General features: G+C 38.3%; 2 protein-coding genes across 5 annotated transcripts in view; one reads left to right on the plus strand and one right to left on the minus strand.

Annotated features, from left to right (window-relative positions):
- LOC127009277 (glutamyl-tRNA(Gln) amidotransferase subunit B, mitochondrial-like) overlaps positions 1-1199 on the plus strand; it is a 14501-nt gene extending 13302 nt beyond the window's left edge. For all 3 annotated transcript variants that reach the window (XM_050882212.1, XM_050882214.1, XM_050882213.1), the window contains one exon: positions 723-1199. The gene's annotated coding sequence lies outside the window, so the exon portion shown is untranslated. The remainder of the gene's footprint in view (positions 1-722) is intronic.
- On the minus strand, positions 281-27735 carry LOC127009276 (transcription elongation factor SPT5-like). 2 transcript variants are annotated; one of them, XM_050882211.1, is made up of 23 exons: positions 27591-27735; positions 20940-21018; positions 20439-20705; positions 17869-18003; positions 17511-17605; positions 17051-17188; positions 15533-15767; positions 15112-15202; positions 14857-14968; positions 14043-14301; positions 13588-13902; positions 12328-12419; positions 11931-12126; positions 11035-11160; positions 10461-10713; positions 8473-8776; positions 7587-7690; positions 6458-6583; positions 5761-5928; positions 3985-4100; positions 2962-3063; positions 1377-1526; positions 281-1323 (listed from the first exon to the last, which is right to left on the minus strand). In XM_050882211.1, exons 2-22 carry the CDS (start codon positions 21009-21011, stop codon positions 1398-1400), a joined length of 3435 nt encoding a protein of 1144 aa, XP_050738168.1. In that variant the 5' UTR covers positions 21012-21018; positions 27591-27735; the 3' UTR covers positions 281-1323; positions 1377-1397. The 2 variants fall into 2 exon arrangements, with proteins under 2 accessions (XP_050738168.1, XP_050738167.1); XM_050882210.1 differs by having other exon boundaries at positions 281-1526.
- Between the last annotated feature and the right edge of the window lie 55 nt (positions 27736-27790).

Below are 27790 nucleotides of genomic sequence, written 5' to 3' on the forward strand. Positions count from 1 at the left end.
GGGCGACTGAGACGTCAGTCACCTGGCCAACAACAGCCAATCAGCAGCATCCTTACTTACTTGGCTAGGAGCCAGGGATCCAGCTTAAGGGAATGTACAATATGTAGAATACAGGATTTGAACGAAGATCACATTCTTTCGTCTCCATGTCTGCTTTTATCCAGCTTTGCTTTGAATTCATGAATCCAAGTATCAATGGTTTTATATGCCTTTTAGGGATGTTTTAAAAACGTTGTTTGTATATACATATATTTGAATATGGGGAGTATTCAAACCATGGTGCCTTGAAAATATAAAGTTATTATTTACAAAATTATTGAAATTTAAATTAGTAAAAATATTATTATCCCCACAGAATTTGCCATTTTCAACTTACATGGGCAGTTTGTCTATTTCCCATCCCTATCAAAATACTGCACTTAAAACCCTACTTGTCCAAAAGTTTCAACTAACAGAATTTTGTCCATGAGAGGAACTAATATGAACATGAGAAGATGAAAAGCTGATTCAGCATCCTCAAACAAAAGTATATAAACTATATTCAGTTCCTTTGCTATGCCTACTAGGAAGAGTAAAGGGTCACAGACTTAAATAAAACTACAGTTGCAGTGTGCTGAAACTGACCTGTGCCAACCATGATAGAAGGTTACACAAGTTACAACCAGAGGGCAAAACTCCCCCATATACACAAGCAACTTATCCAAAACTAATACCTTTTCCAGGGAGAAAAAAAGTGAAGGTCAACCTCTCCTGGCTGGTTTCTGACCATGTGGTGTAGAATATGAAGAAGTGGGTGCTATTTCTACTTTTCACCCCACTATAAGCTGATCTAGAACTTTTTTGTAATTGTGTTGCTGAAATTTAGACCTAACAAACACTCCACAGAAACAAGAAAAAATGTAATTTGCAGTGATACATTTGTTCAATAAAGACCAAATATACTACAATGGTAACAGCACACAATGTAAGGATGAGAAAATGAGTCACATGATAACTACTTGACTGGAGGTTGAAATTACGAACAATCACATACTTGCTTTACCTTTCAAAAGGTTTCCTAACTTAAGGTTCTTAATAGCTCATTCTTTTATAGCTAGATAATGAAGGATCCAGGATAGAACATAAGCTGATCTCCAATACACTGCTGAAAGTTTGCATCATAATTCAATTCACTTTTGACTAACAAAAATTTAAATACATGTACCTTGTTGACACTAAGGTAAATGTTGAATATACTACTCTGGTCCCACACTATAAATTCAACAAATCATACATAAAATAACATTTAGAAATTTGTGTTTATCACAAAGCTTAACTTTCCTTAACCAATATTTGAATAAAAATTGTTGACCACAAAAAATAACATTCATCCAAAATATAAATATATGCTTGGCAGATTATTTCATTTTGCAAAGATAGCGTAGCTGCAACATCTTCACATCAGCATGGTCAAGCTTCACCACACCCTCATTATGATCAATGGATAGTAGGCTGCCTGTCTGTTCACGTTCTTCACCAAAGATCACCTGCGAGGAAATTGAAATTAATAGTAATAAAAATAAAAAGGAAATAAAAATTTATAGGAAAACTGTAAACTGCCTTCCTGGTGCCACAAAATGTCATCAGACTACATTTGCTTTTAATATTTATTTTAAGCTATTACATGGAAGATAAAAGCATGTGAAGGAATTCACTTGGTATGGGAAATACACCATTTTTTAAATTTAAGTTTGTTGCCTTCAACATGACTACGAGGCACAGGCCAGTATACTATACTATGGGTGGGGAATTGAATAGTTTGATGCACCACTTTTGTCTATTTCTTTTTTTCTCTTTTTCCCCACTTTTTCTCGTTACTTAAAAAAAGATACGGCAGTAGATGACTGGCCTGAAGGACTTGAGTAGCAAGTCTCAACAGACAGATACAAGCAGAAGACAGTGAGTTTTTCAGAGCATGCAGTTGAACAAGATGTAATGATACAGATGTGGTATGGCTGTGAGAGCAAGAGGTATAGAATGTGTAGAGGGATGAGCAAAGCAAAATCTATTTCAAGTTTATTAAATGACTGCAGAATGGTGATTTTGTGAAGAGGGTGTATAAGAATCAAATAGGAGGGCAGAGGGTGGTATGGAGAAAGCCTGTATGGTGGACTGACAGGACTGAAGAATAAATTAAGAATCAAGATGAGGGGACATGTAAATATTGGAAAAAATAACTATGAAGAGGGAGAACTGGAGACTCCTGCCATGGCCATCCTCTCTGGGGACTTCCATAAAGAGCAGGGTATCAAAGCTTCATAAGATAAGAGTAAAATTGGGGTAATATGCTAGGGTTCACACATGTCAATGCTTATCTCTGTCTCTTTGAACCTTGAACCTGTGGTAGATAAGAACAAATTACCCCAGGACACAGGGGTGAACATTTTGAGATAAAAGTGGGCTTGAGGCAGGGGTGTCATGTCACCATGGTTGTTCAATATTTAAAAGGAATGAAAGCCAGAGGTCTAGAGTGCTGGCAGTGGAAATGAGTTATTTGAGGAGTGCATGTGGTGAGTAGAATGGATGGAATGAGTAATGAAAGTGTGTATGAGCGTTTTGGAATGTGTCACGTGGGTGAAGGAAAGAAGTGTGTGGAAGAAGTGAAGTGACAGACTTTAAAGTGGTTTGGCCACATGGAGCGAATAGAGGAGAGTAAGATGACCAGGAGGGTGTATGCAAGTGAGATAGAGGGAGGGAATATTAGAGGACAACCTCCAGTGAAATGGAGAGAGGTGAAAAATCCTTGAAAACTTTGAGCAGGCAAGGAGGGAGTGTCTGGATAGAGAGAGATGGAAACACTTCTGCTGTGGCCATCCCCTGGTGGGAGCTCCTAGGAGCAGGCGTCAAAGATGAATGAATGACATGAGGCATGTGTGACATCTGGGTTGCCACACAGCTATAGACAGAGAAATTGCTACTCACTTTTACACGGTCAAACTGGGCTGGTGTTACAGGTTCTAGATGTTCACCAAGAATATTAACAACACGTTCTTCTTCTGGTAAGAACACCGAGCACATCCCACCCTGAAATAATTTTAAAAATTTAATTTATTAGAAGAAAATAATAATTTCTACTTTGCTTTCATAGCATGCAAGGTGACATTACATGTTTATTTTGTGGCTACACAGATAACAGTTCCTTAAAAATAAAGACACTAAACAGATGTCCCTATTTCTCCAAACTCATTCAATTTCAATACTACATCAATGCATCGCTATTCACAACATCTGTACCTACACCAAAATTTTCCTATATTACAATTTAGCACCATGATTCATGGGTTTAACAGCCACAGGATCTATCAACAGTATCAAGACTCTTGGGGCATGTGCCCCATCACCATGTCCTCCCTTGGTGAAAACCACCCAAGAACAAGCAGAAATGAGTCTGAATTTAAAAGGAAAGATCAAGACACTGCTTACTATTAAGCAAAAGAGTGAGTTATTTGATAAACCTGGTACAGGTACGGAACTTGGAGTTTTAAGGCAGCTTTAAAGTTGAGGAATTAAAATAAATCACTGGGGCACATGCACACACCAATGCACACTGCACAACAATCTTAGTCATCATCCACACTATCCTTGATCTATATCATCCATGCCCAGCCACTCCCTGCCATAGAGAAACCAATTTTGCACACCTTGCCTTCCCTCTTCTTGTAGATTAAAATTTGATATGGACCAAATGGATTTTATCTAGCAGGTGGTAAATGAAATGTCTCAAAACACACCATGCAAGCTCATTTATCTAGGGTAATATGTTAGTTATGCATTGATGTACATACGACACTATTTTAGCATATAATATGGATAAATGTACCATTACTGCTGGGCGTGGCCAAAAGTGCCACCACCAGCAGCTCTTCAAAAGAATAACAAAATATATTAAATTTGATTTTAAATAAAATTCTAAAAACAAAATAAAGCAACATTTAAAAATCTTACCGACACTCCCCGGATGACGCCAGTCTGGCCAATCAGACCCGAATCATCGTGTGTCTCCTTGATTCTTACTTCAATGTCTGCTGTCTGCCAGTCATGCATGCCAAGTGTATCCATACCTGTGAATAATGTCAAAATAACAAAATTACAAAAAGTACAAAAAATGGATCATTTAAACAAAAATTTCATGCATGCTAAAAAAAGAAGATCTATCTAAGTCAAATTAATTGCTTCTGATTCCAGCCCCTTAACCCTCACAGCGTCGGCGTCGTACATGTACGACACAGGCTGAGTCACCTTCCCAGCGTCGGCGTCGTACATATACGACGCGACAATTTACGACACACACCGTGACTCAGATGTCATTTTTGACACTTTTCATGACTTAAACATATGTTTTTTCAGCATTTCTTACATAATGGGCGAAAAAAAATTTTTTGAAAAGTGCCGACGCTGGGGGGGGTCACGGGTGGGAAATGTTCCGACGCCATGGGGGTTAAAGATAGTTCAGTATATTCATTTGCCTTGTAACTGTAAATCTTTTTCAAGCCTTCATTGTCCATCAACTCTTACAATCAGCTTCTATGTAATACAGGCACTTATCATCCTTCATTTAACACACAAGTTTGGTTCCCTAAAAAAATTATCAGTATACTAAATTGTGAAATGAACCTTAATTTTTCATTCAACCATCAATCAACAGGGGCATACGCCAGGGAGGGGAATGCCTCACCCACCCTAAAGCATAACTACCACAGGTTCTGCCAAGCATCTCTATCTTAAGTAACTCTTAGTAGGATCTAAAGACTTACTCACAGGACAAGCTTTTTTGAGCACTCGCTTGGTTCAAGGGCAAATAATAATGAGAGAGAGAGAAAAAAAAAAAAAGCCCGCTACTCACTGTTCCCACAAAAGAGTCAAGAGGAGTGGCCAAAAGATAGGTCAATTTTGGGAGGAGAGGTGTCCTGATACCCTCCTCTTGAAAGAGTTCAAGTCGTAGGCAAGGTTGACTTCTGGGTAGCATGCCACACACCCATATCACTAGAGTAGGCATCCAAGGACTATGCAGGTTATAATGGGCCTCAATTCAGGTGTCTCACAAAAACAAACCCTTCTCAGCACAAACATCCACAAGGTTTTGTCCATTCTCATTCACTACATCAGCATCCCACTTCCCAAGCATACATCCAGTCTCCATACTTCCAACATACACTCACGTCCCCTAATACAAATACTCTTTTTTTTCCACCAGCATTTTGGTCCCTACTTTGGCATTAAACTCCCATGATGATTGATAAGTGGGTTTTATGCTTCTTCATTGCTACTTCAACATCTTCATTAAACTTTTATATTTCATCATCATTTTTATCCATTAAAGGAGACAGCTCAAGGGCAAAAAATAAAAAAAGAACGGCACATAAGCTTTAAGTATTTTGAATTTGTATCTTTTGTTCAGCTTGATTCCTGCTACTCTTTTATTGATGCTGAAAAATTCTTCTACATTCCATGCTAGATTCTTATTAATTAAGAATCCAACTCCACACTCCTTCCTATCTACATGACTTTTATAACTTGTCTGTCAGGAAATACTATGAATACCTTGCCTGTCCTCTTAACCTTACTCAGACCTATGGCATCCAACTTCATATCTTTCAGTTCTACCAATATAGCCAAGTTACTTGCACTGACCATAGGCAGCCTGCCAGAGAGGATATACTTTAATCACTACGAGCAGTAAAATCTTAATTAGAAAATATCAGACAACTTGAACATACTCACCAGCCCCTGGTGTTTGAGGATTATATGGTGATGCTGCTCCTGGTGTCATAGGGCTGAAGGAAGCCAGTGGTGATGGTGAGGCATAGCCAGACACAGGAGATGGAGAACCTTGATAACCAGTGCCTGGGCTTGGTGTGCCAACATATGCTGCAGGACTGCCACCAGCCGCTTATGTACAGAAAATATCACTTGATTACTCTTGAGGGTAAAAACTTCTACATTACTGGCAGGGAGACAAATAATCATATTTAGTTACTAAAGGGATACACTAGCAGCATGAAGGCAGAGAAGACCTGGTGAGTGTGAGTGGAAGAAGGGAATGTGAACACATTTAGACAGGCTAGGTATTTCAATGCTGGGGGGGGGGGGCCTCCCACACTGGAAACATAACTAAAATGGCCTAGGGAAAAAGATACTTTGTGGTACTAATACTGACATTTCTTATTTAAGAAGTATTACTGCCTAACGGTGGCTTAAAATCCATTACCTGGCCTCACAGATTCACCTAATTTAGAGGGGGGCATGCATCACCCTCCTAGAACTAGTGGGAATGAAACTAAATTATTATGAACAAATATAACTCTTCATATCATAAAGATACCATATTCCTAGTTAATATAAACATTAGTTTAAGAAACTGCTCATCATAAAAAATAAATAAAAAAGATTAAGATGCTTCAATAAAAGAAACACTTACGCTGGTATCCAGAAGGGGATGGTTCAGGCTGGTAGGGGCTGTAGTTGTGGTCAGAACTGTACACTGTGCCTGGGGTCTGGGGTGTGTAGGGACCCTGACCTGCATCTGACTGGTAGCCTGGAGTTCCTGAGGTTATGATATAAATTTATATAAAAATCAAATTGCTACAATATATATATATATATATATATATATATATATATATATATATATATATATATATATATATATATATATATATATATATATATATATATATATATATATATATATATATATATATATATATATATATATTTATATATATATATATATATATATATATATATATATATATATATATATATATATATATATATATATATTTATATATATATTATGTCTGGTCAGGGCAGTTAATGTACTGCTCTGCTACTGGTAACATGTAACCCAGTACAATCAGCCTCATGGTCGGGAAGTCGGCGACTAAACCGGCAACCCCACTGGTTTTGGTTTGGACCAGTGAGGAGGGTGTGCAGGACCCCCAGGTGGATTAAAACCAAGACCATTCTAAGGGCAGATGAACTCATGTTTATCAGGGTCAATGACCATCCAGTCCCAGCTAGGGGTGAAATAGCAGGTGGTAAACCTCATAGCCCCCTGCTGCCTTGTAAGGTTTGCCTTTTTCGTTCGGGCAAAGGCTAGGGCCACCACTTAAAATAGGTGGTTGAGTTTGCAAGGGCATGCACCCGGAAAATCAAGCGCCAAAACTGAAAATGGCTCGATTTACGAGCCATAAACTGTCCAACCACTCATGAAGAGTGAAAACGGACCTTAAACGAAATGATGATGATGAAACCTGTGATCACATGTATACTTTTTTGAATGACTGAATTCTGATAAGCGGTAGCTTGTTTTTTAATAATTTTCTTCAATAAACTTATTCCAAACTTTAAAAAGTACACAGAACTCAGATTCAACTGAATACAAAGAAAATGAAATTGAGAAATCAATCTTTTTTAATGTGTCAACTTTTGATCACTTTTCTGATGAACATTTTTACCAAACAGTACCTTAGCAACTCTGTATTCAGTGTATATCCAATTAATATTATTAGAAAATATTCAGTAAACAAAAAATGTTTTATTACCTGGATTATATGCTGGTGACGGGGAAGCTTCATCAAAGGAGTAATCATCAAACTCAGAGTGGCGAGCAGGAGTGTTGGTGATGGTGGGGTCCCAGGCTGATTGTCTAGTGAGGTTGAATGGTCAATAAGAACATTATACATGTTGAAAAATAATATAACCCAATATTACTGAATACAGCTTTCAAATTCGCTCAGCATCTTCTCTATTCATTTTCAATTAAGAACTCGCGTACAGAAACCTCGTAAGTTTTCACTTTTCCATATCTAATTTATGGGTGCATGAATCTTATAAACGCTAGAAGCAACTTAAAAATAGAAAAGAGTAGTCAGAACTCTATAGTAAATCAACTTAGAGAGGGTTGTAGCTGAAGAGCATTGTGTTACACGACAAGATAATTAAATTTAAATCGTCCCAAAATGATCTTCGATACAATAGTGTGTGTTGGACTATTTCAGGCAAAAATTACTAGCAATGACTTTATATTCAGTAAGTGGATTATGGATATGGCATTTGCATACAGCTTTTATGATGGAAGTGCTTGAGCTGCTGGACACAAGTACTAAAGAAAATACCCAAAAAGAAAATGTCGAAGTGCTCATGTCTTTGTATGGGAGTATCACCATATTTATGACAATGAATGTTTCTCTACAGTGGATTCTTGAGCTGAATCTTACTGCAACTTGCAGCATACACAACTATGTATTGTGGCTGATGGTGGTCTGTTTGAATATCTGCTGTAATCACCATAACCAGATAAAGCTACACAGGAAATAGTTTGGCTTCCAGAGAAACCTAAATATTAAATGATAAATAAGTCTTGAAGCTTTTGTATCCTATATCCTATAGTATAAATATATTATAGTATAATGAATCATGAAAGCATACCTGCCAGGAGTTGCTGATCCATCGTGTGAAGGTGTCATGCTCCCATAATGTGGGGTACGGGAACCATCGTACTGTGGTGTCTGTGAGCCATACATAGGAGTGCGAGATCCAGTGTTGCCATACATGGGTGTTGTACTTCCACCCCATGTTGGTGTGCGTGTGTATGAAGTGAAAGATCCAGCCTTGGCGCTTGCGGACCCAACAACAGATACACGGGAACGATCGACAATGATGGTCTGACACTTGGAGTGCAGCTCAACACGGACGGTAGTATCTGTTGCATCCTTGACAATACCAACGTGGCCTGTGACAAAATTACAACTACATTAATAAAATACCTTTTCTTGTTTCAATATATTCTCATGTCTAAATTAAAAACATACTGTGCATACAATATTGTACAGCGTATTATAAGCTGAGAGAGAGAGAGAGAATTACATAGAAAATCAGACCAAACAGACCCCATGGTCCAGACTAGGTGTTCTGTCCTTAAACCTAAGTGAATCTACACTAATCAGATGGCTCCAAAACATTGCTTTTCTACTCTAGTTAATATCAAGTTCAAGGAAGTGACGGTCGAACTTGTTTTTAAAGGAGTCAATCGTGTTACATTGGACCACTGACGATGGGAGCTTATTCCATTCTCGCACTACAACGTTGGTAAAGAAAAATTTGGTGCAGTCTGAATTTACTTGTCTACATTTGAGTTTTATGCCATTGTTCCTCGTTCGCAGTGTCATCAATCATAAACAATTTTGTTCTGTCTACATTCGTGAAACCATTAAGTATTTTAAAACATTCGATCAGTTTTCCTCGGAGGCGATGTTTCTCAAGAGAGAACATGTTAAGGGTGGAAAGCCTTTCTTCGTAGGATTTGTTGCGCAAGGAAGGGATCATTTTTGTTGCCCGACGCTGAACACCTTCTAATTTAGCAATGTCCTTTGCATGGTGAGGAGACCAAAACTGTACCGCATATTCCAAGTGGGGTCTGACTAAACTACTGTAGAGCGGAAGTATTACATCTTTATTCTTGAATAAAAAGTTTCTTGAAGCCCAACATTCTGTTCACTTTATTTGCTGCATCGATGCATTGATGTGCGAATTTGAGGTTTGATGCGATTTTGACCCTCAGGTCCTTTGCGAATTTGAGGTTTGATGTGATTTTGACCCTCAGGTCCTTAACACATTGAATGCTTGTGAGTTTAACGCCGCGCATTTCGTAATCGAACTTCTTATTTCTTGTTCCAACTTGAAGGACCTGGCACTTATCTACGTTAAAGGGCATCTCCCATCTATCCGACCAAGCTGAAATTTTGTGCAAATCCTCTTGGAGGTTTTGCCTGTCTTCGTCAGTGAGAACCGAGTTACCAATCTTTGTGTTGTCTGCAAATTTACTAATGCGATTATTGAGTCCAACATCCACGTTGTTGATTTTTTTTTCTTTTTTTTCTGTTGTTTATGTAACTGAAGAAAGATTTCGGATTATTTTTACAGTTGGCTGCAATATTTTCTTCAGATCTACGCTTTGCCTGACATATTAATCTTTTTACTCGTCGCCTGGCATCGTTATAAAGTCTAATGTTTTCGGGCGTGCTTTGTTCTTTCTTTAACTTGTAAAACAGTTTTCTCTCCTTGACTGAGTGTTTAATTTCGCTATTAAACCAAGGTGGGCTTTTATTAGTGTTAATTTGCTTCTTGCACATGGGGACAAATGTGTTCTGCTGAGTGAGTAAGTGATTTTTAAAGCTTAGCCAGGCTTCCTCTACATTGCCGTCATCTGATAGTTGTATTTCTGTTAGTTTTTGTCGGATTTCTACGAAGTTAGCTCTTTTGAAATTGGGCACCTTTACTTTATTTTCAGTCACTGATGTTTGAGCTCTAATGTCGACGCGCACTAATTTATGATCACAAGAACTGAGGTGTTCTCCTACCGTGACATTACTGACGAGAGAGAGAGAGAGAGAGAGCAGAATACAAGAGTATCTTACCTTTGTATGGTCCCTGTGTGATCTTGATGGTCTGGCCAATGATACCTCTGTCCCTGCCTGCTCCTCTTCCTCTTCCACGACCACGACCTCGCTCACCAAAGCCTCCTCCTCCCCCTCCTCCTCCTCCTCCTGAACCTCCGTGGTCACCTCGTTCACTTTGACCCCCTGTGGAGTGGCCGGGTGAGGACAGCCGTGGAGACATGAAGCCCATGCCCATGCCAAGGCCCCCTCCACCTAGCCCACCTCCACTTGACTGGCATAGAATAAATAAAAATACATTAAAGAAACCTAACCTCTAAAAAAGCTTACCTATTTACTGTGCAAATCTGACAATCATGAACATTCTTATTAGTCAATGAAAAATTTTTGTTAATCATTAATTAAAGATTAACCTGTGGAATGAGAGACAGATAAGGCTGTGTCAAGTTCAAACATGTCTCAGAAGAGTTCCTCCCACAGTAGCAATAAATCAACCCTGGCAGCATGTAGGGGAACTTTGCATAATGATAAACAGATTGGTAGACAAAGATACTAGATAGAAAACAAGAAAAGGTCAAACATGAGCATCACTTACCTTTCCTCCGCCAGCTTGGGACAAATGCCTCGTCTTGCAAACAAATATTCCACCATTTTCAATCATTATCTTGGAATGCAAGAAGGCAAAGTTTCGATACAGATGTCGTATTTCACCTTGTCGACCCTGGAAAAGAGATTTGTGGTCATATACTACATAAACCTTGAATCCTTTTTATATTCTAAACACAAAAATAGTTGAACATGCTTGTTTTGTGCCAATTCTTAAATAAATCTACAATCTATCCTGTTGTTTGCTGTCAAATTCCTACTTTTACTTTATTTTTCTTGTAATATTCATTCTCTCATCCTGTCTCCACTCAAATGAATTATAGCTACAGTAGAGAAACCATATTCAATAATATTTTAACAATTTTCAATGAAAAAGTTATTCATAGTTGCTGACTGCTGCCTGACATTTGTGTATATATTAAAAAAATAATAATAATACCCTGAATTTCTACACTTTATATAATTGCAATCTTCCTTCATGAGATAGTTTTCTGTTCAAAGTACACCAAAGGCTCAAAGATAAATATGCTAAACTACTTATGTATTTTGTTGTTCTTATGACTATGGTCAATAAGCATCCATAACTGTACAGCTTCAGGTGCCGAAATTATTCTTTGTATGCTGGCACTGCCAATTCAACAGCAAACTTACAGCATTTACATATTAGCTATTACTAACTAGCCATGAGTTACATTTTTATACTACAGAAGTGCTTCATTTTGTCACACTAGCAACCATACTGCAGGAACAGCATGCCTGCACTCGACAATGGAACAGCTATTCTCTCCTCTACATATCATGCTCTGGAAGTGTAAGTGTTTTGTTATTACTTCAACCAGTTGACTACATTAATAAGTAGGTAGAGTGCACTCTTCTGAAACTTACTGAATGCGGACCATCAATAACTTTCACAATGTCCTTCACTTGAATTGTACTCTGTTCAGAATCCAAAGCCATGGCACGTCTGTTTTCCTTTTTCTTGTGCACAGCCTGAGGTTTGACATGGACAAGCTTGCCATGCATGTTCAAAACTTGAAAATTTTCCTTTTCGAGTCTCACGATCACACCTACAGTCTGGGCACTGTGTGGGGGAAAAGTAATTAGAAAAGATACTTACAAGCACTGCATCTACATAACAGCATAACAATTAACTACAAAGATGTTCACATTTAAAGCAAAACTCTGCATAAAATATATCATGAGTTCAACAAAATATGTCCAAAGATGATCATTTTAACCTTAGTTTATATAATCTTATACATGAAAAGGACTGTTCACTCACTCAAGGGATACCAGGTCTCCCCACTGAAACTGTCCAAGAGAGTCGACTCCAGTGGCAACATCAGCACAAAGCTGTAGGTCTCGTGGCAGTACCTGCAATCATCAGTGACATGTGACGACTAATGTATGGAGAAAACTAAATTTTCAATAGTATTTGAAGCTAATGAGGTGAAGACAAAGTATGTCTGCAAACAAAGACCTATTGAAGTTGTACAAAAATGGTGTGAAAATAAAGGTATGAAATAGGAAGGAACTTACATGGAAGCTTTGTAACATTAAAAATATGACTGGATCCAGAAGGTTACTACAGCAGAAGTTCAAATACCCACATTCCCATTATCCATGACTTTATATTATCCGTATGTGGAGCCCGAATGCAAACCTAACCCTTTATGCATTTATGGTGCAGGTAAGTTGGGGAAATTCTCAGCATTAAGTCCAAAATACAGAAAACCAGTGTGAGCATGCGGATAGAAAAGGATATAAGAAACAGCATTATCTGCCCAACTCTGACATATGCATCAGAAACTAAAGGAAAATTTACTGAATAAATTAACGGACCAGAGAGCAAGGATCAGGGACATGTGAACAAGGCTTTAAATGAGCCTGGAACCAGTGACCCTCTTTTCTCATGGGATCAATGACCCAGCTTTGTGTCTGAAGTTTCGCATACTCTTTTGCAGAATCAATGAAGAGTAAAACATGGAGTAGTAATACATTTTATAGGGCAGGCCCATAATGCCATTAAGCTATCCTGAAGAGCACTGATGTTTGGATGGGTAATTTGTTTACGGTGATGCCTCTGCTTGCTTGGTTCATGCTGCCCTCTAGTGTATCCTTGAGTGGTCACAAAGAAGTAAAGTATACTGGGGTAGTATGGTATGATATGGTCATGAATATTAGTTACCAGACCAGGAAGGGACACCTTAGAAAATGCCTCAATATGGTGAAGGGCTGCATTTCTAAAAAGGAATGGAAAGGGGGAAACACAAGCTGATGACTGAAAAGCAAATATGGATTAAGAACTACTGACACAATCAACAATACAGCAGCAATCACATTCTCCTTGTTCTAGATATGAGACTTGAACTTTTATACAAAAAGAACATCAAACTGAGAGAATCGACCAATCCCATAAAGCATTTCAAAATCTACTGATAGCTCCACAGAAATGTTTTCTATAGAATTTATTCCATAAAAAATTATCAACAATGTATATACTGAAAAAAAAAAAAAAAAAAAAAAAAAATGCATAAATTACCTTCAGTTCATGCATTGTCAAGTCAGAGAAGAGAACAATCATATTTTCTTCTACTCTGACAATGAGTCCTGTGTCCCCTTCGTATCTTCCTGCAATGACTTTCACGTGGTCACCTTGGTTAAAGTATTTCTTTAGCTCATGGGCAAGGAATTCCAATTCATCCTTCAGATCTTCATGTTTGGGGAAAATCGTAATCTTGTTTCCATCAACGCGTGTCACAGCGCCCATCAGGTTCATCAATTCACCGTCAACCACTTCAACATTGTCACCTGGAGCAAAGCTGTGGCCTTCATCTTCACGACCAGTTGTGGTAAGCTGTACAAGGAGATACACTTAATTAATAATCTTTAAATTTTGTCTGATTATTCTATAATACACAATAAGCTCCAAACACAACTCATTATAATATAGTTTTACCTCACAGGTAAACAAACTAAGCAGCAGAGTTGGCTCACCTCCATGTCTGCTAGACTTTGCTCCTCAAATTTCTCAAGTTCACTTAGTGTTGGCTTTACTCCATCTGCTACAATTGCCGAGATGGCAAATGATTTATATAAATATCCCTTGTGAGTGTAACGATTAGCTTCAAAAATGAGGAAATCACCATCCTGAGTGACCTCACCACCAATGGCACGAATAGCATCAGTGTCAAACAGCTTCTGGGCAGGTCGTCTGGGTTTCTTCCTTTTGAGATCATTTTCTGGCTGACTGGATCTGTAAAATCACATGTAATATAATTATACTTTGGGTTATCACACTGTAGAACTTAGCTCTTTTATAAAGATTATACCTGAAAGCTTTACCCCACTACTAGCCCCACTGCACATTAATCAAATTTTGGATAGTATCATGAGGGTATGAGAGGATTTTATGAGGACTTAGCCCACCCAAGCACATTCTCAGCACTGCCAAAGCTAACCCCTTAATCTGACTCATACTTTCTTTACAAATCTTATTTTCTTTCTTTGCCAAATTGCTGAAGCACAAAAATTGTGATTCAGCAACTTATACATCACTGGACATGTCACTGTCTGGTGTCTCACTCTTTGAAGTGAGCATAATTCTGATAGCATTAGCTCACATTCCTTACAATCATAACTCTTTCAATAACTAAATAATATTTTCTTTTGCAATGCTATTTTACTTTAAAAAATGCTTATCATTTACTTTTGTTTAGATTTATCCCAGGAGAGTCTTACATATAACTTTCCTGAGCATGAAAACAGCTGCATGGAGGTAATATTGATAGAGCAATAAATTAGAACTTACTTCAGAGCTCCTCGCATGCGTGTGTAATCAATGCGAGGAATAAGCTTGAGGTGAACTGTGTTCTGTGATGCATCCACATAATCAACTTGTGCCAAGTCGTCCTTGAAGATCCCTGAATATAAACACTTTCCATTAGTGTCTTCAGAATACAGAATGCTATGGTTTCACGAGAATGTGGTCAATGTCATTAGCATTGCTATACCATGCTATCAAAATAATTATTGAATAATATAACTGAACCAGAAACCAACTTGCCTCTCTTCAGCCTGACCCACGCCCCTCGCTTCAGTGTAGGCACCTCCTTCACCACACGCAGCACGTCTGTCATTTGATTGATTGGCACCATCTGCAGGAAGGATACTGCATCAGCTCAGGAACTTGTACAGTGAAACACTTATTGTAACCACTAATGCATTATAATTTATCAGAATTTTATCCAATGTTACACAGTGTCTGCTCATTGGAGCTTTCTCAATGAGGTGGCCAAAGAAAAGAATTCCATTTTTTCTATCTATACACACTGCAGTCAGAAAACATAAACCTGCCTGGTAAAATGGTCATGCACCACATGTGCATACCCTGTCTCCTGACTGCAACCTTACTTATCTTAACAATCTCAAATTTCCATACTAATGTAGCTTATCACTCAAAATTTATGTAAATAAATGAAACTCACAGTTTGTCTCCATATGCCCAGCCGCAGGTTAGATATTCCTTCCATTGCTGATTTAACATGGGACTGCTTGTAGGCTTCAATATAAATGTATCCCTTCACACCTTCTGGGGCCACTACAGACTTGATCTGGAGAGGATCATCTGTAAACTGGTATGCAAACATCTTGCGAATCAACTGTAAACAAGTCACCTTTTCTTCACCAATACGACACTTCACCATCCACAAATTTGGGTCTCTGAAACATAATGCATAAGTTTATCAGTGACTATAAGACAACCTATAAGCATTCTAATGATTTATGAAAAAATATTCTATAACAATTATAAATATGCCATTATTAATAGGCGCACCTAACAATACCATAGCCGATCCAGGATTCAGGATGTTTCCTAAGTTAAAGAAGGTAATGTTATACTTGTATTTCGTAAAGAATCTTTATAACCAAAAACTAACTAAAATTATGAGCATTCCTTTTCTTGAACACAACATTCAATAAACAACAGAACAATAATATGAAAATACGTATAGCCACCGTTGCCAGATTGTCGTACTCAGAGCATAGTATTTAACGGTTTTTGACGCCTAACTATTGCCAAGAAACATCAGGATCTTACTCTTTTAACGATAACTATAAATTAGTTTCGTTTTTGGAGCCCAAGAGACAGTTTTGGGGCAGGAAGTCGGAAAATATAATCGGCTGAGTATGACAATCTGGCAATAATCTGTGGCCGAGGCAGCAGCAGCCTGCCATATTGCGGGTGTCAGATACCTAAAATAGTATACTTTTACTGCGCAAAGCAGGTGATGTCACTTATTGTGACTTCGTGAGCTTTCATATTTATCTATTTATGTATATTTCATGGTGGCAAAACTTAAATTACTAGTTTCATTTTTACTAGTGACATGAATTTGTGACTGTTTATCACAATAGAATTTCACTCTAATAAGTGAATCAGACTCCACAGAAATGTTACCAGTGTGTGTATGAATGAATACAAAGAAAAGCACATACTTTGATTTAACTCTAGGATGTCTCATGGATCATTAATAAATAAAAACAAAATATCCGGCTAAGCTACTCTTTAACCATTGCTTTTAATGGCGCCCAAAAAACAGTCCCTCCGCCAAGTTTGTACCCCACATTTGGTAATGTTAGGTGCGCCTATTATAAGACTGCTGGTAAATATGAAAATTTCATGCTAAATATGAAACACAACTTTTAATAACTATGATTATTAATGATACAATTAATTTTCATTATATATCCTGTTTTTCATAGAAACAGGATTAAAAGGGCCAATCAAATTAAATAAATAAAGCTGGAGAACACTCATCTGGGAAGAAAAGATAATTTAATAAAATTGATCCAACTGATATCCAGAATAGATAAAAAAAAACAATAAGAATTATGCTGATAATAATAATGATAAAAATAATAATAATAATAATTCCTTATTATTATCATCATTACTATAGGTAACAAACTTGTAACTACTAAAAAATATGACACCAACTTACTTTACACCTGGCAAGAGAGTTTGCTGAGTGATTTCATCGCTCATTTCTTCGCCTCCTTCTCCAAAGCGCATGGCAGCAGAAGTCTCTTCAGCATATTTGCGACGATAATATTCTTCAATTTCTTCTTCTCTTTCATTACTGAAAATAAAGTAAGAAAATTGAGATGAGTGACCTGTAACTCCTGGTAAAAATGCAATGATCTTGATAAGTGAAATAAGATTGAATATAATAAACAAAGACTTTCTTTATTACAAACATTTAAATATTGGCTTTATTCTGTAGATTAATGCTCTAAATACTAACTCGAGAAAATTTGTTAAAAAGCTATTCTTCTCTGAATTAATGTAAGAAAGAACATTTTATTAATTAATAAACTTTAGAAGCTGAAAATATAAATGAAATTCTTACAGGCAAATATAATCTGCATTCCAAATATACATAAAATAATAATATTACTTACTCCCAAACACTGTGTGCTCTTCGGTTGGCTTCAATCTCCCGGGCAGTGACACCCACTTCATCTTTTTCATTAGCCAAGAGGTCATAATCATCAACCTGTACGTTGCATAAAACACAATTAAGTGACAAGCAGGAATTACAGTTTCCAGTTAACAGTAAGTCAGAAAAAAAAAAAAAAACTTAACAATCCTGGTAATTTTAGACAGCTCATTCTTCGCTTGTCTTTCTTTAATGGAATGTGAACACCAACATAAATCTCACCTTTCTTTTACCCACCCTGGTAATAGAAAATGGTGTAATTTGATGACAACTAATTGCTTCATTATTTATGTATTATTAAAGTTTATTCAAATACTCACCTCTTCATCCTCATCATCTTCCCCCTCATCATCATCAACTTCAGCCTCCTCCAAGAAGTAATCAGATACTACTCCTTTCTTTCTTCGCTTTTTTACATGCCTCTCATCCTCTTCATCTTCTTCACTGTCATAACCCTGTTTAAATATCATTTATGTATAGAATATAGAGCAATAAGGAAAAGAATACATAACAATACCAAAGAAGTCCACTTAGAAGATACATGACATCTCCAACAAATTACTATTAGTTCTTTTCCAAAAGCATAGTATATAGCATTAGATGAATCCTCAAAAAGCTGACTAAACAATAAGTTTAAACATAAATTCTTAGACTGAGATGAAGAATCTTGATGTAATGGCAATAGTAACCAATAACAAAATGAAAATAAGTCCACTCAACAAGGACTTTACATCCAAATAAAAGGTATACTTTTTTCAGTAGGAAAACTATTCACAATTAAACAGCTTTACATACAGAACACCCCTGTCAGCATACCATTTATGCCATGCTATATAAAAATGTGGCATCCTATTCAACTATCTACCATGCAACTCTACTCACTCATCTTACTAAATAAGCTCATAAATTAATGAAATAAATATTACTATTCCTGTGTCATAGCCATGCCAATCAAAGGAATAGATGATCAGCAAAAATTAACTGATACTGGTTTATTTACATTTTAAACAGTCAGGATATAAAATTAATATTTTCCTATAGTTTCAGAAAAAAGAAACTACAAATTTACCAACATGTGTAATACAACCACACACCAGTTTCCACTTTAGTCAAGTTTCCAAGGATTAGTAAGAGTTACCGTTATCAGGTCACAATTTAGGATACTGACATGTCCATGCAAAAATAAAGAAGGTATTATCAAAATTAATGATGGCAGCTGAGTGAAGGCACAGCTTGGCATAGTTGAAAACAGTGTTTAATCCCAAAAGGACCAGAGGCGGCTACAGCCACTTTACAGGGCAAGGACCGGAGGCGGTTATAACAGCCTTTTTGCAGTGATACTGAGTCCGATATCCTATCCGCACTCTCCCACCCTCGGACCTGAACGCCAAGCGTATTACCCTCCCGTTAACCACACACACTAGAGGCTTTATTGCATGGAGGGAGCTTATAATATAGTTCAGCTTGCATAAATAGAGCTCAGGGCACCCGTTTTCATTACAACCTAGCCATGGCCAAGCACCCAAAACGGACGCATGGTCGTTCCCGCCAGAATTCTCCCCTCTTCAACTCGCTGTCTCTCCGCAACCACACCATGTAGAAACTTCTGGATGGCATCATTAGAAAGAGGAAGACTTAATAATGAGTACAAAGTCTGTTTCATTCGCTCATCTATTGTAGATTAAGAGTAAGGAGAGTGTGAATACGGGCTATTTTCGGTGTTTAGTGCTGGAGGCCCGGTCCTGGCAGCACCAAGATTACACCGCTGCCGGTCCCGGAGGGGTAAAAGGTGAAATGTGTGAAATCGAGTGAAATCAAAATTAACGCATAGTGGAATTTGAATAATTCAGAAGTTTGTTTAGGAAATTCAAAAGCTAGGGTCTACTGTAGTCCTAAATTCTCTAATGATAAACTTAGTCTTGACGGGAACTGAAGAGTTTATTGTACTTTCATATGATGCCCCTATAAGATGTTGGGGTGTGCCTTCTTAACCTATGAGAAAATTACCAATGTGATTTTTGTGTAATGTATGAAAATTTCATGTGTTTACAAAGCAGTAAAAAATGTAACAAAAGACCTCAGGCAAGTGAATTTTCTACAATATTAGAAACACTTGTACATCACAATTCATCTCATTCCTCTAATCCACTAATCTCTTCATTAAGAATTCTCCTCTAACTTTATAGGCATGCTGTAGAATAAAATCACAATCATCAAAAAAGGAAAGCAAACAGAAATGCAAATTTGAAATTCTATAATGAAAGCCCTAGTGATTCATAATACCACCAGTTTAAATAGCTCACTCTGATGCCTATGGCAGGCTGTTGGTAAAAATTCAATCAGGCATCACCTACTAGCATGAAAATCTAAAAAATTAAGGAAAAAACATTCATCTGAGGGATCTACATCAGAGGTTCCCAACCCTGGGTGCACGTGAGATGTGAGATGGATTATGATTATATCAAGGGATGCGACAAATAGTGGCTTGTGTGGACTGATTTTAATGTTTTCAGTTTTTATCTAAATAAATCAGATTGTAATTGCTCAAGTCATTTTGCATTTATGGAATGAATTATTAGTTTCAAGTTGATATTTTCACCTACAGGTGGTTCAAAAAATTAGTCAATTTGTGGTTCAAAACTTGGAAATTATTCTATTTTCTGAGGAGATATTACATTTGTAGGTGGTGTACAAACATTAATCAAACATTTCCAAGGGGTGTGAAGCATACAGAAGGTTGGGAGCCACTGCTCTACGTAACAGAAAACAAATCTTTACCCGTTATTATTTCCTAGCATATTAGTTTTACTGCTGTAATTACAATACTCCACTGTGATTTGGTCAATATCAAAAGTACACTAACAGAAATTAAAAAAAGCTATATACTCACTGAATTTACAAGATCTTCGCCATCTGCTGGTTCTTCATCCCCACTTATCTCTTCTTCTCCACTGCGAGCTTCCATGGCCTCATCTGACCTAACAGAGCGACTTCTACTTCTACTTCTGCTTCTGCTGTGACTCCTGCTTCTGCTCCGACTCCTGCTTCTGCTGCCAGATCTGCTGCGGCTGCGGCTGCGACTACCGCTGCCACTGCGACTTCTGCTTGCAGAGCGGCCATGGCTCACACTTCGGCTGCGACTCCTTCTAGTTTCTCCCTAATGGAAATATGATGATGAAATTAGGATGTTATAAAATTATATCAATATAATAAATTTACACATTAGCTAACCAAATACCATACTCATTCAATTATCTTTTTGCCTCAAATTCTTTCCTGCTGACCAAATACCTTATAATAAATTTCTTAAATAATTTGAAATATATTATGAAATACAATGTTAGTATATGTACACATATTTCTATTACTTAGTACATAATTTCATACAGACCTCACTGTCACTTCCTGGACCAGACTTCTCTGCCTCAGAATCTGAGTGATAACTTGCATCGCTTTCTGACATGGCTGGCCTGTAAAGAATTTAAACATGTACAAAAAACATTCTAAATTCTTAAAACTTAACAGAAAAACAGGTATGAAATTAAACCAAGCTAATTAACTAAACTGCTGCACATGGAGATTGAGGAATACCATATTTATTACATGTTGAGAATCCCTTATCCAAAATTCCTGGGACTGACAGTGTTGCGGATTTCGGATTTTGGGGGATTTCAGAATACGCAGGCCATTTTGACATTTCCAACTATATCTTTACACCACAGAGCACACAATACATGGTAATTACAATGAGTAACAAGCTAAAGTGTTACTGTGACAACTGCTGACAACAAACTAACGCATAGCAGCACCAAAGTTGCCAGGTCATGGTCTGTGTTCTCTCCCAATCCCATCCAAAAAGACACCCAAAACTCACGGTGGTGGTGGGCAGATGATTTTACGGCTAAGGTGTCGACACAGCAGTAGGTTTACCCGCCCAATTGGGCGGGAAAACTGCGGACCTGGCAACCCTGAGCAGCACACAACAGCTGATCACGGTGGAACCTTCCCATCACTTTGTAGAATTTTCCATTTGTGACGCGTCATGTAACTAATGTAAGCATTAAAGAAACTTTCGGATTTTGGAATTTCGGATGAAGGATTCTCAACCTGTAGTAGATTTGCTAAGTTGCCCCAAAACTAATGATTACACACTAATACTATTATTTTGGGGGGTTAAAGAATATCAAAAAGTTGGTTGAACCTTTTTTACACTACTGACACACTGGAAATTTTGGATGTTATGTTGGGCAGCTAGACAGGTGAAAAATAAGTTAAAAAATCATGAATGCACAAGTTTTAGCAAAACAACAAGCATATGGGATCATATTTACACAGCTGTGAATAGGTGAATCTTGCTGTTGGAGAGGGCTTACTAAAATCATCATCTGACAAATGGGTCATACGCTGGGGGTTATGTTGCCTCACCCACCCTACGATACCTTCCCCAGGGGTTCCTCTAAACAAGTCTCAATACAGGGATCTTTCTCATACCAAAAACCACCCAGTAGGATCCATGAGCTTAATGGGTGCTCAGTCCGGGATCGTCTCTTACAGAAATAACCCAGCAAGCTGGATAGAATTTGGGGCAATGTGCCACATGCCTGAGTTGACAATTACAAACTATGCTATACCATGTCCTGTAGTACAGTTCTAATCTCTGATACCAAGAACCTGCACTTCTCAGCCCTCTGGATTATGGATTGTGAGATAACAGTTCGCGCCTTAAAATTATTAAATATTAATCAAAAACACAAAAAAAAAAACACTTAAAAATCGCTAACAAAAATGGTGAACAGCGGTTTACGGACCTCTCCGAAGTGTTCTATAGGTGTTATCTCTAATCTAACATAACATAAAATGCATGGTGGCTGGTTAACCACGTTAAAAAAGTTATTAACATAAATGATGTGCGTGGTTAACGAACTACTTCAATTGTTATATCTCTCTCTCAAACGTAGCTTCAGTGACAGTGTGTGGGGCAGTGTATCGACACAGCAAGCATACGCTGACATCAGCGCTTTTCCTGCCCCAGTGAGTAGAGTCAGCACGCACACCCCCTGCCCCGCACCTCCACACAGCCCCGCCTCTCACCTCCACACAACCAAGTTTGGTGCACATCTTCGCCAGGCAACTCGGACCTTTGAGGGTGACTGGTCTGCCCGCCTCCCACCACCGCAGAGGGGCGGCACACCCTGCCACCCCTGCAGCCCTGCCCTTGCCACCGGCGGGGGAAGGACGCGAGCGTGCTGAGTAGTGGGGCATCGAGTTGCTGTCTTGAGGTTTTTAACACATTATAGCTGACACTCATTGATACGGTTTCAGTAATTACACCACTTGTAACATATTATTTCAGGTGAATTACTATTATTATGTTCACGTGTTTTCTAATCTATTAGATTTTTCAGCTGTTGATTTTTCTGGCGTGTGGATGTTTAATATTTCATTTTATGTATAATCATTCATTTTTTTTTCTCCTTTTGTGTGTTTTATTGCACAGTGGAGAAGTTATGTCTTGCTAAGCCTCACTCATTATTCTTTTTCCTCTTTATTATGCATTTTAAAAGCATAGGTGAATGATTATTACTTTACTTATTTTTGCAGCAATATTTTTTTTTTACCATTTTACTCCTCATTTTACTAGTAACTTTTTAATGGCAGAGAAACCTGACCAGAGGACTATGAGGGTAGAGATAAAGAACAGTGCAACAAGGATAAGGGTAACTGTTCTCATGTAAGGAGTGTAGCAGTCTTCAAAAGGTGCTTGCTCCTCACGCTGCATGTGCAACCAAGAGGTATTTAATTACCTTACTAATCCCACAATGGCTTCTGCCCTAATCACCGCAACAGCAGTTAGGCCTTTAGCAAGGAGGCAGATTATTCCAGGGACTTCTTGTTTCAAAGTGAGATTGTCATGGACATTTCATAGATTAAATATCTCTCCCTCATAAACAGGAGCCGCGTTCACTGGACGGAAGGATTATGATACTTTTCTTGAAACATTTGGGGAAGATGGTATAAATTTTGCTGTGGACATGTGCAACGAGTGGCCTTTTAATAGGCCAGTGGACGCCTATAGGCTATCTACTGATTTGATCTCGTGTTTTAAACAGGAAACTAGACAGATGGAGAAACCATTTCTGTAGCTAATGCTAGATTATTACTAGAGTTCCTTATGTACATGATTGTCCTTAAAGTTCCTCTTGAAGGAGTGCAGTATCCCTTTACTACAGCCCCACTGGCAACCTACACGGTTTTATCAGCCAACTTTTATGGCATTTAAAGTAATTTTGGGTCCTTTTTGTTTCTTCTGACCTAAACCTTTTGGGTGTCACCAGCGGTAATCAAAATTCCTTGGTGTGTTCTTTTACCCGTGGTTTAGGCAGAAATAGTCAGATAAATTGGTGGTTGGAAATTTGAGCTATTTTTTTTTGCACAGAATGGTAAAGACTAGCGCCGGCTTGAGGTTCAGCCTGACGCTGCTTTGTGTATCTTTCCACCACACGACTATAACCTGCATCCTCGCATCTACTAATTTATGTTTGGTTCCTAAGCTTTTGCCTGCATCTTTTTCATGCGAGAAGGGCAGTGCTTGAGCAATACTTTTCACTCTAACCCACTATTTTCTTTTATTGCTGAGTTGATGCAAGGCAGTCAGTCTTCTTAATTCAATTGGAGCCGTAATAACCGAGGGTGTAGACTAACATAGGGATAGGTACAATTTAACCTTGAACCTCATGTGCTTCTGCTTAAAACAGACTTTTTCTCTGCACTAACAGACTTAACTTGAGCAGATGCTGTCCCTAACTTTTATCGTAACCAGCATGTGAATATCTGTAAGCTTTGGAAGTAAGCAGACAAGTCTTACTTACCCTTACTTGACATACCACTGTTACCCGTTACGGGAATTATTTTTGGCGTCAAAGATGTCAGTCATCCACGTTCGTTACGATCGAGGGATAGGTGGAAATTTGTCTTTGTCATTTGATGTTTATTAATGCTGGAATTACTTTAATCAATTATGCTGGAATTATATATTTCTGTGAGATTTGTTATAACAGTGACTTCACCACTTAGTGACAGGATTTTCTTTTATAGTACTGTAGACCTGTAAAACGGAGTATTAGGAGTTAGTGGTGCTGACTGCCGATGCTTCTAAGGTTCTCCAGACTTGTCCTTCTTATCACATTGTAACTATTAGGAGACTCTACGGATAACATTACCTCTTTTCACACAACCTTATCTATTGTTGTAACGACACTGGCAATTAATTGTCACAACGGATGAGTGTTTCTACAGTTTTGTGTCCAGGTGTGACAAGGTTCAGTGTGTAGCAGATCTTCTTCAAGGATTGTTCCTTTTCTTTTTACTATTCCAAATAGCTCCATTACCATGTATCCTAATGCCAGTTTAGTGAATTCAATTTTCTAGGATGTATCATGTAAATAATCTTATCGAGCTATTATTTTGTTTTCAATAGTACTGAGCTTCCATGTCCACGACTCTAGCCCTGTTTACCTCGCCCTGTATGTACTTTGCCCATTTCTTGTTACTTCCATGATTATTTTTATTATCATTGGCATTTCCCGATGTTGTATCGTTAGGCGGGCTCTGACTTGTATATATATTTTTTTTAAGCAATAACAGGACCTCGTTTAACTAGTACACATTGTGCGACTGTAACATGGGTAGGTACACTGCTTACTTTTAGAGAACCGAGCGATGTAATGTGTATATTATAATGTACATGTGTATGTATGAATAACAGGATGTCTAACAACACGCCGTGCTTTGGAAGCTGTGATGAACTGACACTAGGATCAGCAAATGATGACTTTCATCAACAGTCATCAACGAAGCCCCACCTTCCGGACGAACTACAAGCAAATAAAACAGGCGAACAACGCAGAGAAGAGGAGATGTGGCTGTCTCTGATTAAACTGTAAACCTTAATAAGTAAAACTGTTAATATAGTTAAAATAAATTAGTTATTTGTATTAAACATAGAGATAGACCTAAATTGAACTAAAGTGAAATTATAACACATCACTTAACTAAAAAGGCTATTGTGTTATCTCACCTTACTACAATCAACTTGTGAAAGCAGGCAACGGTACACCGGACCTCACGTGAGATAACAGTTCGCGCCTTAATCAAAAACACAAAAAAACAGCTAACAAAAAGGCTAACAAACAGTTTGCAGTATGTTTCTGGGGACCAACCTCCTTGCCAATCCCCACAGCTTCCATGGCAATCCCCACAAACTCCTAACCTATCCTCACCAATATGCATTACAAAATCTGTGCCAGTGACTAATAATCTTCCAGCTCCCCAACCTCAAAATACCATACATACCCTCAAATTATGGTTAAAGTGTGAAAATACATACTCTTTAACAGTAATAACAAGGCACGCATGGTTGAAATCTAACCTAACCTAAGCAAGCAATACCAGTGCTGCCGATGCGTAGTAGAGTCAGGGTGGCGGCAGCAGTCTGGGGTGCAGCGGTTAGCTTGGTTTTGTTGCTGGTTTGCTTAATTAGGTTCATTTCTATGTGTGCCATTAATTTATGATTGAAAGACATGTATTTTTGCCCTTTAACCCCTAAAGGATGGACAAGAGAGTGATTTTCTGCTCACAGAGTGTGCAGTGTTGATAAAACCCAGGCTCTCTCGGTTGTGAGCTGAGTGTGCTAATCACTGCACCACGAAGCCCCCAAACCTGGCCTGATCTAACTAAATTAAATCTAACCAAATCTGACTTGTGCCACACTGCCAAAATACAATAAATAGAAATAATCCCTTGACAGACCACCCCCAGACTGTATTTTAAGAACTTAACCCTTTCACGCACCAAAAGTTTAATAAGTCTCTTTCCACTGCGACATCTGACCGGGGCTCCCTAGGGGGCCTCGCTGAACGACCAGACCATGCGGCAATAAATTTTATCATGTTATTGATTTCACCCACGAGTATTCTTTTTTCCTAGCATTATTATATATCGTTGGTTTTGGAAGAGATTATTCTACCTTATGAAAGAAAAAAATATCAAGAAATGCATATATATAGCGAAGTTTACCAACTCTGAAAAAAACAATTTAAAGGGACGAGTCGCACTCACAGGCTGCCTGCTGAGAGGCAACTAATCCACGGGCAATTATCACTTTAAATCCAACGGCACGAGAGTTGACAATTAGTTTATTTTATAGGCCTAGCTTGGATACTTTATTTTTGGTGAATTTTTTAAAGTTTTTGACGTGATTTGAGTCAAAAGCTGAAGCAGACGATTCCGTTTTGCCGCGAATCGCGTTGTGGTGCGTGAAAGGCTTAATATCTCACGAACGAGTGATATGCAACAGCAAAGTAATACAAAAGTTTACAGAAATCACTAAATGTTTGACTTTTCAATGCCTGGGGTGCACCCGCTGCAGCCCCGCTCCCACCCGTTATCACTGTAGTGGACTTACCACCGCTGCCACCCAATGCTGCGTATATCTACCGGCACACTGCATGCCAAATAAATTTAAACTAAGCTACGCTAACTTACCCAAATGTAACCTGCCTAACAGGTAGCTTTGCACCCCAACCCCACTAACAGGATTTCACCCCCTTTTATTTTCCAGAAGTCGTTTGTTACTGTACTGCATTCAGGAACCAAAATAATATCCATAATGTAAGTATTAACTTGGCAAGAGCTGGCTGCCCCTTCTTCAGCATTAGCCAGTCTCAACGCCTGGAGGTGAGTTGGGTGTGATTCTGGAGCAAGACTACGAAACGAAAATTTACCAGCTATTACGCAGTGTTACCCGCTCACCTCAACACTACTAGCCGCGTGGGTGAGTGGGCTTCTAAACAACAGTAACAGTGAAGGCCCTCGCTTAGGTTACAGCGGATAAACACTGTCGTCCTAATGCTTGCAAGCCGAGCCCTGCCAAGTGTGTCCCATGTATACAGCGTCCACGAGGAATTACGGAAGCCCTCACTGTGATCTATAACTGCCTAAGGATAAGTGTGATGCGTAAATACATGTGTTGTTGTCTAAATACCTGTGGGAGGGAGCGGCGGGACAGAGGTATCTCACTAGCGGCCACAACCACCACTCTTGTCAAGATGGCCGAGGACCTCACTACCAACGTTGCTAGATTGTCGTACTCAGCTTGTTATATTCGCCTATTTCAGATCAAAAACCGTAGCGCCCATAAAACTAACGATACCCATTTCTAGTTATTGCTAAAAATGTTAATTA

Source organism: Eriocheir sinensis, chromosome 40 (genome assembly GCF_024679095.1).
Source record: "Eriocheir sinensis breed Jianghai 21 chromosome 40, ASM2467909v1, whole genome shotgun sequence".
Classification (NCBI taxonomy): Eukaryota; Metazoa; Arthropoda; class Malacostraca; order Decapoda; family Varunidae; genus Eriocheir; species Eriocheir sinensis.